This window comes from Falco naumanni, chromosome 1 (assembly GCF_017639655.2).
Source record: "Falco naumanni isolate bFalNau1 chromosome 1, bFalNau1.pat, whole genome shotgun sequence".
Lineage (NCBI taxonomy): Eukaryota > Metazoa > Chordata > Aves > Falconiformes > Falconidae > Falco > Falco naumanni.
Genome location: NC_054054.1, coordinates 76,516,223 through 76,531,730, shown reverse-complemented (window position 1 = coordinate 76,531,730; position 15,508 = coordinate 76,516,223). Strand labels below are relative to the sequence as shown.

At 37.5% G+C, this 15,508-nt stretch overlaps 1 protein-coding gene across 3 annotated transcripts in view; it reads right to left on the bottom strand.

Moving 5' to 3' along the window:
• FHIP1A (FHF complex subunit HOOK interacting protein 1A) overlaps nt 1-15,508 on the bottom strand; it is an 88,266-nt gene that overhangs the window by 23,477 nt on the left and 49,281 nt on the right. For all 3 annotated transcript variants that reach the window (XM_040600133.1, XM_040600143.1, XM_040600153.1), the window contains 4 exons: nt 13,853-14,085; nt 11,821-12,447; nt 7,004-7,162; nt 4,793-4,879 (listed from right to left, as the gene is read on the bottom strand). In XM_040600133.1, coding sequence (XP_040456067.1) covers nt 4,793-4,879; nt 7,004-7,162; nt 11,821-12,447; nt 13,853-13,954 — 975 coding nt within the window. In that variant the 5' untranslated portion in view covers nt 13,955-14,085. The remainder of the gene's footprint in view (nt 1-4,792; nt 4,880-7,003; nt 7,163-11,820; nt 12,448-13,852; nt 14,086-15,508) is intronic.

Genomic DNA, 15,508 nt, shown 5'->3' with positions numbered 1-15,508 from the left:
TCTATCTACCCAGTCAGCAATATGCAGCTTCTGAGGTACAACCGTATTTGTCAATTGCTCATCACACGTGTAGGTGGGATAACCCACACAAAGTGACAAGACTAGTAAAGACTGGGTATAAATTAGGCTACAAGAATGTGCTACTTGGAGAAGTGAAGTTAGGCAGTCATAAACTTGAGAATGTTTGGGTTATTTAAGCACATTGCAGTTAATCTGCTATGTAAATAGCCTTCCCAGAGCTCACTGTAAAAAACAGGTTATTTAAGTTAGCTAGCTAGCCCAATCAATTTGAAACTTCCTTAACTTGAAAAGACCTGAACTAGTGAATTCTTTTTTCAACTCCACACTAGCTTCCTGAGATAAAAAGCATAAAAATCACACCAATCAAAATATGTTGGTCTCCCCACCCCCTGACTTTTTCATAGAAATACATCTCTACCCTCACTCTTGTACTGTTCCATTCATACAGTGAACTGCGTGCATAGTAAGTATGTATAGGGAGACAATCTGCATAAATTAAAAAAAGGCAACGCTTACTACATAGTTCCATAAATGTTACAGACATTTCAAGATCACACATATATGTATCTCAAAGCTTTGGACCACATACTGAAATTCTGAACTACTTTCACTGAAATTCTACTTACTGAAATTCTGATGCTACTTTTACCAAAAGTCTTGTTTGATAGTCCAATGTTTTAAGTTGGGAGAAGGATGGCAAGGAAAAAAGACAGAAGGTCTGCACAGATGAACTAGGAGCTCCTATCAAAATGGAAATGTGAGGAGACAGAAGTAGAGACAGGTGAGCCAGGAGGAATATGGAAAAACTGCCTGAGTGTGCAGGGAGATTAGGAAAGCCAAAGTCCAGCTGGAGTTCAAGAAGGGCTTCAACAGCAAAAGAATAACCCCAGACAAGTGCACACTGGGCACCAACACGCTGGAGAGCAGATTTGCAAGAAAGAACATGCGGGTCCTTGTGAAAATTGGCCATGAACATGCAGGTCCTTGTGAAAATTGGCCATGAACATGCAGGTCCTTGTGAAAATTGGCCACGAGCCAGCAATGTACCCTTGTGACAAAGATGACCCACAGCTTCCTGGGTTACATGAAGAAGAGGATTCTAGCAGATGGGTGGGTGGGGCATCCTTCCCCTTTACTCCGTACTGGTAAGATGCATCTAGAGTGCTGGGCTGCCCAGTACAAGAGATGCACTGATATACTGGTGGAAGTCCAGCAGGCCCACAAAGATGTTTATGGGACAGAAGCATTTATCGTATGAGGAGAGGCTGAGAGAGCTGGGACTGTTCAACCTGGAGAAGAGAAGGCTCAGGCAGCATCTTATCCATGTGTGCTAACAGCTGCTGGAAAGAAGCAAAGATGAAGCCAAACTCTTCCCAGTGGTGCCCAGTGAGAGGACAAGATGCAATGGGCCACAGACTGAAACCCAGGAAATTCCAACTGAATGTTAGGGGGGAAAAAAGAAAAAGAAAAAAAAAGGAAAGCAAAGACCACACATTTTTCTACTGTACAAGTGGTCAAACACTGGAACAGTGTTGCCCAGAGAGGGTATGCCGTTTCCAGCGTTGGAGATATTCAACATCCAAGTGGACATGTCCCTGAGCAACGGGCTCTACCTGACCCTGCTCTGAGCAGGGGGGTTCAACAGGATGATCTCCACAGATGCCTTCCTGCCTCATCCATTCTGTGATTCTGTGAAGAGACAGGAGAAAGGAAGAGACTGGCCAGCATCTATCATCTACAGTATAGGCTTAATTTTAATCCAAAAGTTAGTGACCCTCCTCATACCAGACATTTTGCTCACGTCTGAATACATCAGTGGCAAAGGCAAACTGATGTTGTTATTAGCTTTTAATCCTTCATGCAGTAAACAAGAATATTAGCTACACATTTTATCTAACAGTGCTTGTACAGCTGTTTGGCTTATTTTATTCTATATACTTTAATCAACTAATTTTGATTTGATGATCACATTAACATGATTTGTTTATGTTGCTTCTGTTGTTTTAAAGTAAAATGAAGTTCTATCACATTGAGAACAGAAAAGATTCAAGAATTCTTTCCTAGATGTCTGCATTCTTGACTGGAGTTGTCTTTGCAAAAACACTAAGTGCAAGTCTGTGTCTTGCTGCAAAGCAATTTTTTCTTGAAAACATTATTTCTTGAAGAAAAACTAAAATATAGTACAGAGAGAACAGGTCTGAAGTAGTATGCCTACCCAATAATCAGTCATTCAAAAGCAGAGCCAGAAGCTCATCTCCCTTCCTATGTTTACATTAAGGTAGAACTATGGGTGCTAGATTAGGTGTAGGATATTAAGGCTTGAATGCCACATGAGGTCTGGACTCCCTGGACTCCCTTCCTTCCTTCTTTCCATTTCTATCACCAAGAGTTATCAGAAGCGGCTGTTCCATACCAGTTAAATTCTAGAAATAAGACTTGTAGGAACCCCTTAGGAAAATGTACCGGTAATTATCATCTTTTCTTGCCACTCCTCCCTTTAACATTCCACAGATGTGTCTTCCTCATCAGGTATTTACACCATGCTCCATTACTCATTGTATTTGAGCTCATAAGCCAGAACAACCCAAACTGAATGACTGGATAAAAACTAAAATTTTCAGCCACAAGTAGACTTCAGGATACCAAACCAACTTCGATGAGTTAAAAGAAAGAAAAAAAAAAAAAACAAGATCCATTTACTAGTGTTTCAGTGAAAGAACTTCTGTTTTAAAAACCATCATGGTGCATGTAGCCTATCACTCCTTTTGGCCCTTCACAATTCTTTCTTAACTTAAAGGTTAATTACAAAACTGAAGTCTCCAAATGGGTGATACAGTTTTCAAAGCCTACTCCCCAACTTGGCATGACTATTTTCTATGGCAACCAAAAATTATTTTAATGTATGAAAGGGCTGTTACAGCACAATTATCTGTCTTAGTGCATAGACATATGTCCCAAAAGTGAAGATGTAACATAATTATTTGCAGTTAAATGAATGTGGGGCACAGCACAGAAAGACTAAAGAGGTCAAATGTGCCTCTGCTTACTTGTTTCCTCTTGCTGTGGAGTTTTGGTCGTACATACGAGAGCCTTGTATCAGATCCACTAGATGGTGCAATCCATCTTCTCCGTTAAATTCTTTTGGCGTTTATACACATAAGTAGTTAATTTTTGAAGATGAAAAAGTCAAGCTTAATACTAATCAAGGAAAGGTTTATTACTGGAAGAACAAGGCACCAAACAGAATGTCAGGGTTCAGGAAAGATCTAGGCTTGAAACTCACATATGTTAGCAGCCAACACCTCCATTTTCAAGGGAAATACGATTCCACCCAATTTCAGACTATATAACTGCGCTCCAACAACATTTTCATCACATGAAAAGAAAAGTAATCAGAACACTATGCTTTAAATTATTTAAGTACTATCAACAGGGAAATAATCAACCCACTAGGGGGTCAACAGATTTATTGACCAGTAAAGATTGGCATTCAGCAGCGTGTCAGTACTCAAAACAACCTAAAATTTGTCTTACATGCTTCAGAGGTAAAACCAGTACCATAAGACTAGAATATGATCTCTCCCTTATTATCCATAATCTCAACCTAAAGCTGGTTATCTTTTCACTTCTGATCCTAATTCCCAGTCTTGGTAAGGGATTAAGTCAAGATACAGAAATAGAAAAAATTATTGCCAGGTAAGGAGGTGAACTATCTCAGTGACAGACAACAGCCTTGATCTGGATTGCAGCCAATTTTATTTCAGCCCTTGCCAAGTTCTCAAATGCTTGAGGTCTGCTGAATCATTGAAGAAGATTCTATACCACTTATTACTTTCTTGGTAAGTGGCTATTTACCATGAAGAATTGTGTGCAGTGCCAAGACAAGTCCTACACTAGAAAGCAGGTTACACCGTTTCAGAAAATGGAACAGGTGCAATGCTTTCTGCTTGGCAGGCTTAGTAAAAATTGGTAGACCTTCAAAAAGTAATTTATTAGTCCTCTCCTGGCAGTTTTTGGTGGATCTTTACTTTCAGCAATTTCTACTTTTTCTCCTCAAATAATGTGTTCTTTTTACAGGGCAATGAAGACTGTTAATCAACATATTCTGCAGCAGTTGGAAATGTAGTTTCCTGCAGCCTAACAACAACAAAAAATTAAATAATTTACCAACATCAGTGACCTATTTTGCAACGGATAACCCTTAAAATTCAAAGAAAAATGAATTATTTTTTTCTTCAAAGCAATACAAATTGCACCCTAAACATCACAAAATTGACACCAAACTCCATTTTTTTCTCCACTTTATGAAAACACCTCTGTCAACTGTGATAAGGAATTACAAAACAATACCAACTTTGCTAAAATTAGCATAATATTTCTTGACCGAACGTTTTCATTGTGGGTCTTTTCCTTCTGGAAAATATTCCTTTGGGGAAAAAAATCCTCATGGAAACATGTCTGCCATGATGAAATGTTGTCTAAAAGGTCACTGCTTTTTTGATGGTATGTCAGTCTCGTCCAACAACAATATTTCGGTTCTTCATTTCACTTAAGAATTTTAAACATTTTCAGAAACACCTACGTCTTTCTTAATAATCTGTATAGCGCAAATAGAAAGTATGGAATGAAAAGCTGGAAAGTTAGCCTAGAAACTTACTCAATTACATCGAAGTGTCTACTGACAGTACATTTAATAGTATCTTCACACAGAGATCATCCATAATGCTTTTGCCCATTATTATTCCATGTCATGCTTGCATACACTACTGACCTTATGGAGCGCAGGAGCCATTACTGGCACCAGAAATCCATTGTAAATGTAATTCACAAGCTGGTTACGTATTGAGGGATGTGCCACCTATGAGGGTGAGGAAAGAAAGACACAGAACAGTTCCAGTAAGATTTAAAGGAAGACAGGGCACAGACTGCTATTAGCCACTACCAAAACCCTTTCCCATTTAACAAGACATGTTCGTTTGTCCTCCTCACCAGCAATTGCTATGATTCAGGTTCTTAAAGATTCTTCCTTCTTCAAAGAAATACACAAGCTATGTTTAATTGCAGTAAGCCTGCCAAATTTAGAGAACAGGGCTTTTCAATCTCCCTGCATGCTGACAAAGATGAATGGATGGAGAGAAAAGTGTGTATACCCATGCATCAAAGGAAGATTTGAGATTCTAAATTTAGCTCCTGCAACCTTGTCAGGGGCACTTGAAGGTGGATTTGCCATTAACTTGTCCTCCTACAAGAAGAAAAAGCAGAACAGCTGCATTCCTATGGTTCAAGACTACATAAACCAAGCATGTTCTAGCTATGGGATAAGAACATACCATTCATATGCCCTTCTCCCAACCACTGTAAAATTAACAGAAATGAAATATTCATTCAATACATTGGTTAGGAGCTTTAAAAAGTGAACCGCTATTAGAAGCCAAAAATTTAATTTTATGATGAAGCATTCATTTTGTTTTCGCAAAGAAAATATACTATCAACTCATGCATTTAAAAGAAATTACATAAAAGCAAGAAAAAAAAATCCATTCAGAAGCATTCTAAGTTAATATATTCTGTTTAAAGTTCACATAGAGACTGGAATTTCACAGCCTACATGTGGCCAGAAATACATTCTCCCATTTGCAATTCTTCCTAGACTTCCTTTAATTTGTAACCCTTACTTCAGAAAGGGGAAGAAAAAGCATTGCCCTTCCTATGCTGTGATCCAGGGAAAAAGTAGTAAATGGCAAGAGATTTTGGCCACACTGTCCCTTTTTAACTTCTAGACAAAGTTTTTGGGTCAGCACAGAACAAGCTACACCATGAAGACAGTTCCATGCACCGAGGAAAAAATCCTGCAGTAATTGAACTTTCAATTCAGCTGAAGAAAGACTATAAAGACACAATCAAGCAGCAGTCAGGAACCGCTCTTTCTGCGTGTCACCTGAAGATCTTTGAAAAGTGGTTTTAAGTAATATGCTCATCTTCAATTTGTCTGTGGTAACCTTTATATCATTTTTTCAAAGTATCAAATATGACCTCCTGCAAATCAGGATTTGTAGAAAAATTCTTAGACACCAAAATGAATATTGGCCACGTTTAAAGACGCATGTTAAACATCTTGTATATCACATTTAAAGGATGACATCTACTATTATTTTCGCTTGTTCAATGCTTTAATAGTCAAACAGTTGCTTTACTGTATTTTGCACACATCTCATTAAAAAGTTTCTTTTATTTAACACTAAACGTGATTAAATTTTCGATCCTATTCAGCATATTTCTTCAAGTAACACATAAATCCAGAGTTTCTGTAGAATTTACATCATGTTTTAATAAAATACTGGACCAGGGTTCTAAAAACAATGTAAAAAGACAGAAATCTCATTTTACGTTTAGATCAAAGGGAAAAAAATAGTAAGGGATCAAAGCCAGGAAAAAAAAATGTAATCAAGAAATAATCACTAAGAATAGAGAGCGGATTACGAACAGGCCAATCTAAAATGAATTTACATTTCTAGGAAGATACCTAAATTCTGCTTGGAAAGCTTTCTTTATGCAGTACTTGCCAACAGGCAAAACAGACTGTTTTCTTTTGTACACTATTATGAGAGCTTAGGCAAACACAGACTGTTTTTCAGTGCTTAAATATATAAAAGACTGTATTTTCCCACATGTGAAGGAAACATTGTTTGAAAAAAACAGAACATCCTTCCAATTACATAATGAAATATCATGCTACCACACAAATCTACTGTTTTCATTTGAAACATTTGTCACCTAAAAACCAATAATATATTAATTCATCCTTATAACCTTATAACCAAGACAAACAGCACAAAGCATTCATTTCATAAGCAACTTATTTCAGTGTAACTTAAGAAGCCTATGCCATTAATAAAAGTAAATAACTCTGAAGTTTACAAACTTCAGCAGAATATATAAAAAACTCCTACTTCCAACTGACACACTGACTCTGCTCCATTACCTGTATCACAGCATTGCAAAATTCAAGGGAATTCATGAACTGTACAAGGGCTGGTGACAACAGCCAGTCATCTTTCAGCAGACAGTGCCACTCTTCTCCTTTTTCCTCCAGCTTTGTAGGCAAAGATGAATAGAGGCCACTTAATCCTGTTGCTAGCACCTGTATTTCAAAACGAAAGGAGAAATAAGTTAACTTTCCAACTGGTCATCTGCTTGAATGACAATGCCACAAACTGTTTCCCTTACTAGTTTTAGTAAGGTAAGAGCGTTGAGATTAATTTCCTTTCCTTTTGAAAGAGTCCTGCAGCAGAAAGACATGAATATTTTAAAGAGCCTTCCATTTAATACCCTTCTTTCAAGAGCTGGTATTTAGGAGAAAGTGATGGAAAAAATCAGGTTGTCTTATATTTTTTTAATCCAAAGTTATTATATCTCTTTAAATACTTGTAAAAGCATTTTACACTTTCCTTCAGTCCCTTCCAGAAGAAGCCATCGCTGTCATTTACCTACAGTTTGCCTTTCTTTTCTTGGCAATTTGAATGTTACTGCTTACAGATGCCTCTACGAAGGGATTTCACTCTGAAATATGAAACATTAGAAATGGAGGGTTAAAGCGCCCCAATCAACAAAAATGAAGTTCAGCCCCACAGAGACCACAGAACTATGCTGACTTTCATTCCTAGGCACTTGAACTCAACTGAATCCACTTTAAAAAAATAATTTAAAAACAACTGTCACCATTTGTGATTTCTCATTTTCCTTTCTTATTTATTTGGAAGGGGAACGGAAGAAACAAAAGAACCTGAAATAGTTACTCTATAGACACTGTTTCCAGTGATGTTAAGGCTTACAGATTTATGTAGAACATTCCACTGAAGCACAAGATTGGATTTTTAGTTACAATTTTAAAAGCATACTTCTAAAAAGGTTTTTTAAATTTTACTGCATATATCCAGAGTATTTAGTAGCTTCAGACCAAGGTTTTAATAATTAAAGTTATTTGAGGCTGGAAAATGTCTAAATATTATTTACAACTCTTACCTGCGTGACATGATTTTGTACAACCTCAGGATAATTTTTAATATGATCATCATTTTAATGGGAACACTAAGACTCAGTCTGATGGAAATCTTTAATTTTCATTCATTAGACTCCTGTAAGAACTCTTCCTCTTTCTACAAAGGGCTACTTGGCATCAACAGCGCTAGACAGTCAAAGCTCAGATGAAACACAACTGTTTAATCTATTAGAAAACAAACAGTTCACAATGTGCAGGTCAAAGACTGCGGGTTCACAGAAGCAGTTTCAGGTTTTGATCATACACAACTGTAACCAATTACAATTGCTAACCCAGCCAAGCCAGACAAAGGCTGTCTTTTTGAATGCTTTCCATTCCTAAATCACAATTCTGAAGATGGAGTTATTCTGGTATACATAATTAAGCCAAATATTAAGGGGGGGGGAGGAGGGGAATACTGTAGAAAATTCACTGCTTTAGCATGCTGTGATACTTTTTCATACACGTATATACACAGATATATAAAGACAGATGCTACAGATATGTTAAAAATCTAAGAAGCTAAAGCTTTATTTGTACAATCACATTTTTCTATAACCTGAACCTTTTTTGTTTTTTCTCTCTCTCAGGGTAGAAGAGCTCAAAGCAAAAAGTTAGGAAAGTCTTACTAGGCCTATAGAACTACGTATACGTAACCCTCACGCACTTAGATTCACAAACCCGGGCTTCAGAGGCTTCTAGGAAGAAAAAATTCTGAAGAGAGAACTTGAATTTCTTTTCTGTTGCAACCTGTTAATTAATGCACACTTGATTTTTCATTGTCTGCTTAGGATTTAATTGCTATTCATAAACACACACTAACCCTCTCAGTAAGCAATCTGATTTTCAGAGCTGTGTACTATCCATTTTTCTCCTTCATACAGAAGTTTAGTCCTTAAGCACAAGAAACTGACCTTGAACAAAACTTAGTACTCTCCCCTGAAAGGAGCAATGAACTCAGTCAATGCCTTGAAGTAAAAAAACTCTTTAGTTTGTCTGAAATATTGAAGTAAGAAGTGACAGATGTAGCTGCTAAATTCTGTAGTCTAAAAAGCTCTTATTTTTGCTATTAAGTACAACACGTGACTCTCCAAAATAATGTTTCTAAAGCTCTGAGACAGAGAGTAGCCACTGAAAGCAATTTCATCTCTTTACATAAAAAACATTTGAAAATTTTCATTGGCATATATGATATAAACAGGATTGCTATTTGAAACTACTAACAGAACTCTTCCCATTCCATAAGCAGGCATATAAAACAATGCACTACATTATGAAGTTTTAATCAGTAAAATTATAAACATAAATAAAAAGGAAAGGGAAGGAAATGAATGAGTTCATGTCCTGGAAGGGCAACATTGGTTTTATTTTTTGTTTTACCCAGAGCAGTGTCCTTTTAAACTTCTCCCAAGATTTGTCATGTCAACCCTAAATGCTCATCTACTTTTACAAGCATCTCCAGTGGTTTTTTTCCCACCACTGAGTCATAAGTCTCTTTGCAAACCAGTCTCCTTGATTTATTTACTTTCTCTTGACTCACAGAAGACACTGACTATGATTTGTAATCCCAGACACATTATATGATTAAAATGTGTTGTAAATATATAATCAATTACTATACAGCCAATTCCTGCCCTTTAATAATTTCCTTTCCTCCCGTATCCATAGTCTTTCTACCTCTTTGCAGCCTCAACTTTTCAAGGACATTGCAGAGTCATACCTCCTCCTGCTTTAATACTTTATTTCCTAAGCGGTGAGGCATTTACAAATACAAAGTTTTATGGAGAGACTTTGAGATGATATCCTGCTGAAAATTGTTTAGAAATATTGTTTCTTCTTATAATGCTGAACAGACAATATCTTCAATCAGATTCAGAAAACTTTCAGGTCAAAACATGATAAAAATTGTATGGCAGAAAAACCTCTGTAAAATCAGAAAACTTTGTCAAATAGTTTGTCTACGCATTCTGTGTTAAAAATAGTCACATATCTTACTGCAGCCTGTCCCCTTCCTTCTTAATAGTTTATTTGCCTACAGTTTTGAATGTTACGGACAATCTAGTTTTAAAAAGCTGCTAATCAAAGTTAGCACAAAAGCTAATAGCAAGAAAGCATTCAGGATCACTTTGGCACATATCTAACATTGAAATTGGTATATAAGGCAGCAGAGATTTATGGCCAGACCCCATCCCAGGGGATGTCTGTACTATTTAATAAGGCATGGTAAAGAAACCCCTAGATACTACCAAGCAACTCAGCCCCAGAACCAGAGATAGCATCACCACGTGGCCATCCAAACGCCACTCCTATTAGCACAGGACTGCACTAGCTGTTTTGCAGAGTAGCTGAGGCCACATCTGCAGTGATTTGAGGGATATACAAAAATAACACTGACACCTACAGAGTCTTCCACTAGAACAAAACCTGCTTCTTCAACTCATGACACTCAGATTCAAAAAGAAGATGTGCTAGTATGCTAATTCTATGGTATTGCATTAAAGTTTTATTATAGATTTAGGCCAGTCTCATTACTGCTCAGAAAGTCTGATTTGAGCACACTTTGACAAGAAGCCTTCCTAATTAGAATGATTGTCAATCATGGCTCCCTGCTGTTCGAAGGTTAATATGGCTGGCTTTTATCTTCAGTGTAAAAAGTCTGCTTTTTTTTTTTTTTTTTAATTAATTGGAAGATGTAATTATGGAAGTTATAGCACGGATCCAATAATAGTATCTGTCTCAGGGACAGTTTGAGAATCAAGTTCATAGTCTTTAGCACCATCTATTAAACAAGGTCAACTAGAGTCTCTCAGCACAAGAAATTCAATGCAATATTTACAACTGACAAAGGAAACCAATTAGAAGTTTTGTTTTGGAACTTATAGGCCTCCTCCCGCCTGCAAAACTGGCTCTGCCCTGCTGCTCAAAGGACGTAGCAACCTCAGAGTAAATGGAAACCTATGGCTGGAATAGCTGTCATGCACTAATGCTTAAGACAGGGATTCTAGTGTTTTCTGCTCTAATGCTCTTTGCTTTAGTTAGCTATGTAAGGCTCCCCTCAATTGAATTTTTTTGGGGGCATTGATTAAACTAAAATGCAAGCCACACAGAAGATAAAAGAATCAGTCCAAAAACTGGCACACAAGAGCACCTTCTCTACAGAACAATGTTTGGTTTTGAACCCATCTGTTGCAGATCTCAAACTGATTTTTGCAACATTGCCTGAGACAGCATGGAAATGTCCAACTCTGTGACAAAGAGCAAGTCTCCCTTTCACCTTGCAAAAATACTACACTTTATAACACTCACACTATTTTCACACTTATTTTTTTAACTGTTGAACTGATGTTATAATGTGGCAAGCACAGCCTGTTTAAGCTAGCACTGCCACCAGAAGCAACAGCCTCAGAACACCCTGTTCCCACTTCTCACTCCCTTCACCCCCAGAACCTCACAGGGGCCCCACAGTGAGACAGAACAGGTTTCCTTCCCACCAAGTTCTGCTGTAACTTTCATCAGTTTCCCAATTCAATTCACTGTGTAACTGCAAAAACACTTGTGCTGGCCCAAAGACACCGGTGTGGGAGCAAGGAGTAAGACTCTGGCAGTAGGACCAGCTTAAACAGTGTTACAATTCATGAAACAGCTGTTAGCAGAAACAAATGTGTTACAACACATCTTTATCAACAATGACAGAAAAGGATGAGAAGAATACAGGGGAGATGGTTTACCATTGAAGATCAAGCAAAACAAGAACAACTTACTGGGCAAAAATAGGTGTTTTCTGCTATGTGGTTTGCAACAACGTTGTTTTCTGCAGACAGAGACATTATGAAAAGCAGTGCATCACGGGCCTGTTGGCCTACTGTTCCTTCCCGATGGATGAAGGGAATCAACAGAGAAAATATGAGGAAATTGGCAGCTCCTTGGTCCTCGCTGGTGTGGAAAAACAGTTCTAAAATGGAGGGATCTTTGGCTATTATTGAGCAGAGCTGGTTCAAGAGGACAACCAGTTCTGTTTCTACTGTTGGAGTGGCTGTTCCTGAGCAGGAACTTAGTAACATCATCAAAGGCTTCAAGATGGGCTTGTGATGCAGCAAAGGCTGATGAGATTGGGTTACTAGCATTTCATACATTTTCAGTTGCTCAATTTTTGTCTCATCAGTGAACTCGCGCCGTAAGCTCCAAAGAAAAAGCTTCTCCATGATGTTTTCTGAGACCACAAACTCCAGAATAGGCCCCATTGAGGCATCCTTTGCTTGCTCCTCAATTAATAAGAAAAGCATGTGCTCCACATAATTCTGAACAGTGCTGGCCTCATCAGGTGAAATTGCCCCATACTTTGCCTGAGTGTTTTTCAAAGGATCATGCTTCTCTAAGATTTTCAGAACCTAAAGAGAAACAAATGCAGATCATATCTTTTAAGTGCATATTTTTAAAAAATGCATTCACCCATAAAGAAAAAAAACCCCAAAACATCAAAATTCTTAGCACAAGAAGCACAAACTCTTTTTACGCTTTTTGGTTTTGTCTATCAAACTTTCTAAGTTTAAAAGTTTCACATTTGGAACATACGAGGCCAAAACACAATTATTTTGTTTTTTTTTTTTTTCTAATAATCACCTAAATTTGCCATTTCTGTTGCTGAAAACTTGGGATTCTCTGAAATATGGATAAACTAGGCTCCCTTAGCCTTCAGAAAGTCAGTTTCACTGGTGTTTGAAATAAAGTTGCTTTGTCACAGAGGACTGAAATCAAAAGGCCTGCTCTTCAGCTAGAGTAACCGTGCTCAGGCGTATCAGTATCATGAGGTGACTTGTAGTAGTCAGAGTAGCAGAAGCCCACAGAGCTGATCTTTCCTTGCTGCATCTTACACGATACCAAAAGGCCACTGATGCTCATATAATCTTGCAAAATTCAGTACAGATTTAGGATTGAGTAACAATTGTCATCCCAGCACTTACACCCCTGGATTAAATTCTGTTCAGCACACAATCAGTGAAGCTCATTGTCTGTGAAACAACCACCATCTTCAGCCTTTTTGTGGAGCAAATTTGCCACAAAAACACAAGGGAAGAGCAGCTCCCCTAACATGACAGCATCACTAGAGTTAAGTGAGAAAAGGTGACTCTTGAACAATGGTTCCTCTGACTCTGGAAACATCTCAGGAACACCACCATTCATCTGTCTTGCTTCTCAGGATAGCCAAAAAACAGCAAAAGCAGCAGCACAGAAATCAGTTTTACATAAACCATCAGTTATTCATATTCTGCATCAAAGATCCTATGTTATAGTGCTCAGAGCAAAACATCTTTGCCTAAAAGCAATTATAATCCTGATGGCATGCAAACAGTTTTTAGAATATGCTGAAGTGCATAATTTATGTCTATCCATAATAAACAACACTGCATACAGGTTTGCACCACGTGTCTAATATGCTTTACAAAAGATAGGCAAGCCTTACCCAGCGTAAGGAAAGGAAGCACAGAGGTTTGCAACAGGGTACGAGTCACCATGAATCACTAGGAAAGCCAGTAAGAAGATCTAGGCCTTCTGTGAGACATTACTATGTCCTATCACTTCCCATTTAGATGCAAATCTGGAGTTCAAAGTGTGATTAGTAAAACCTAACCGTACCTTGAAATGTTAATAACCTTTGTGTTTTAAATTGTCATCTACTACATTCTGCATGAAGGACATTTGTTCCTGAGGATTCAGGATTATCCCAAAAGAAAGAATGAAGCAAATTCTTATTAATGCAGCCTACCTCAAATCAATAAAACTAATTAACATTACCTGTGCCCAGTGCGTTCTAAACACTATCATGCATGTTTCTGGGTCAACACCCTGCAGGCTCGGAGCCTGCTGGTTTTTGCTGATACTGGTTCCAGAGGACATTATAAATTATCCAAAGGTCAAGCCAACTAAGCCATGATGAATTTCTTTTCTAAATCTTCTAGTTAGCTACAGATGTTCAAGCATCATGATGACATTGATACTGTGTTTTGAGCTTTGGTATCCAGAGAAATCTGTTCAAAGAAAAACAAAACACAAATATACCTATGCACATCAAAATACAGGGTGTAAGAAAAAGAACATACTTAAAGACAATACTAAAAACATTTTTCTTTTAATTCAGTTTGAGGATAGAATATTTGAAAGCATGTTATATGGGACCAGCTTCTGAAACTTTTCCTCAGGATAATAGTTTCTAATGCTCAAACTTCTGAGATCAGTGGCTAAATTAAGGTGTTACTAAACCAAACAAGCATAACAGAAGCTCATGCAGTAAACATTTTATGCATAAGTCACGATATTTTTAGTTTTTCATTGCGATATTTTAGCCATCTGATCATGTCTCTCTCCAGAGTTGCTTAGTAAATAATGTATAAACTACACACGTAAAAGAAGTGCAGGTTATTTCTGTTTTTTTTTTTTTAAACAGTGTTTCCATGAATAATTACAAATACTTCAAAAGTTTTCTGTCAGAAAGCATATAATAAACAGTTGGAAACACCTATAGAACACCATATGCAAGTATGGGGATGCATCTGTACCAAAACCAAACAACATAAAAGATAAAACCTTCATGTATGCTAAGTCAAATGCATTGAGATGTCATATTAAAGGACTATGAGAATAAGACCAAACATTGAAACATTCTTTTCATGCATTATTTAATATCCTAGATACCTGAGTATCAAAGTAGTTGCACACCTGCAGGGGAAAGATAAAATGAAACAAAGACAGATATTTTCCAGATATTTGAGAGGCTTAAGAGAACATATTATTCCCTCAAGCAACAATATTTAAATCACACAGGTGTCCCCCCACCTTTTTTCCTTTTTTTTTCCCCTCCATAAGCTTTACATTTTTGCAAGTGAACTAGGCTTTTAATTCAATTCTGGTTTGGGCCATAGCAAAAAAAAAAAAAAAAAAAAAAAAAAAAAAACACACACAAAAAACCACAAACCCCAAACCAAACAAAAAAGCCAACAAAAACCCCAATGTACCAATAAAAAAAACACATACACACCAAAATTCCTCCAAAATCCCCACCCGAATCAAACCTCCACAACACCAACACACAAAGAGTTTAGGAAGCCAACAAATGCACCACAAGTTCCTACAGTTTGCCTAAATCACAGCAGATTTTTATTTTCATTAGAGACTGCATTCTGAAGTGCTCTCCTTTTCTCTAGTCTTCATTAGGATCCCAGGGCCCCTGGACATTCATTGGCTTAGTGAAATACATGAGGAAAATTTTGTACTATCAGTTGCCACAGCTCATATAGCAATTCTCTGCCAGTATAGCAGGTATTTCTCTGCATGTATCTTAACAGGCAAAAGTCTTTTCTGGGCAGTGGACATCTCTGCTCCCTGCATTTGTGCTCTGCTTACATTCTTGAAACTGTTAGCACAAGAAAACTTACAGCCTGTCTCAAAACCAGC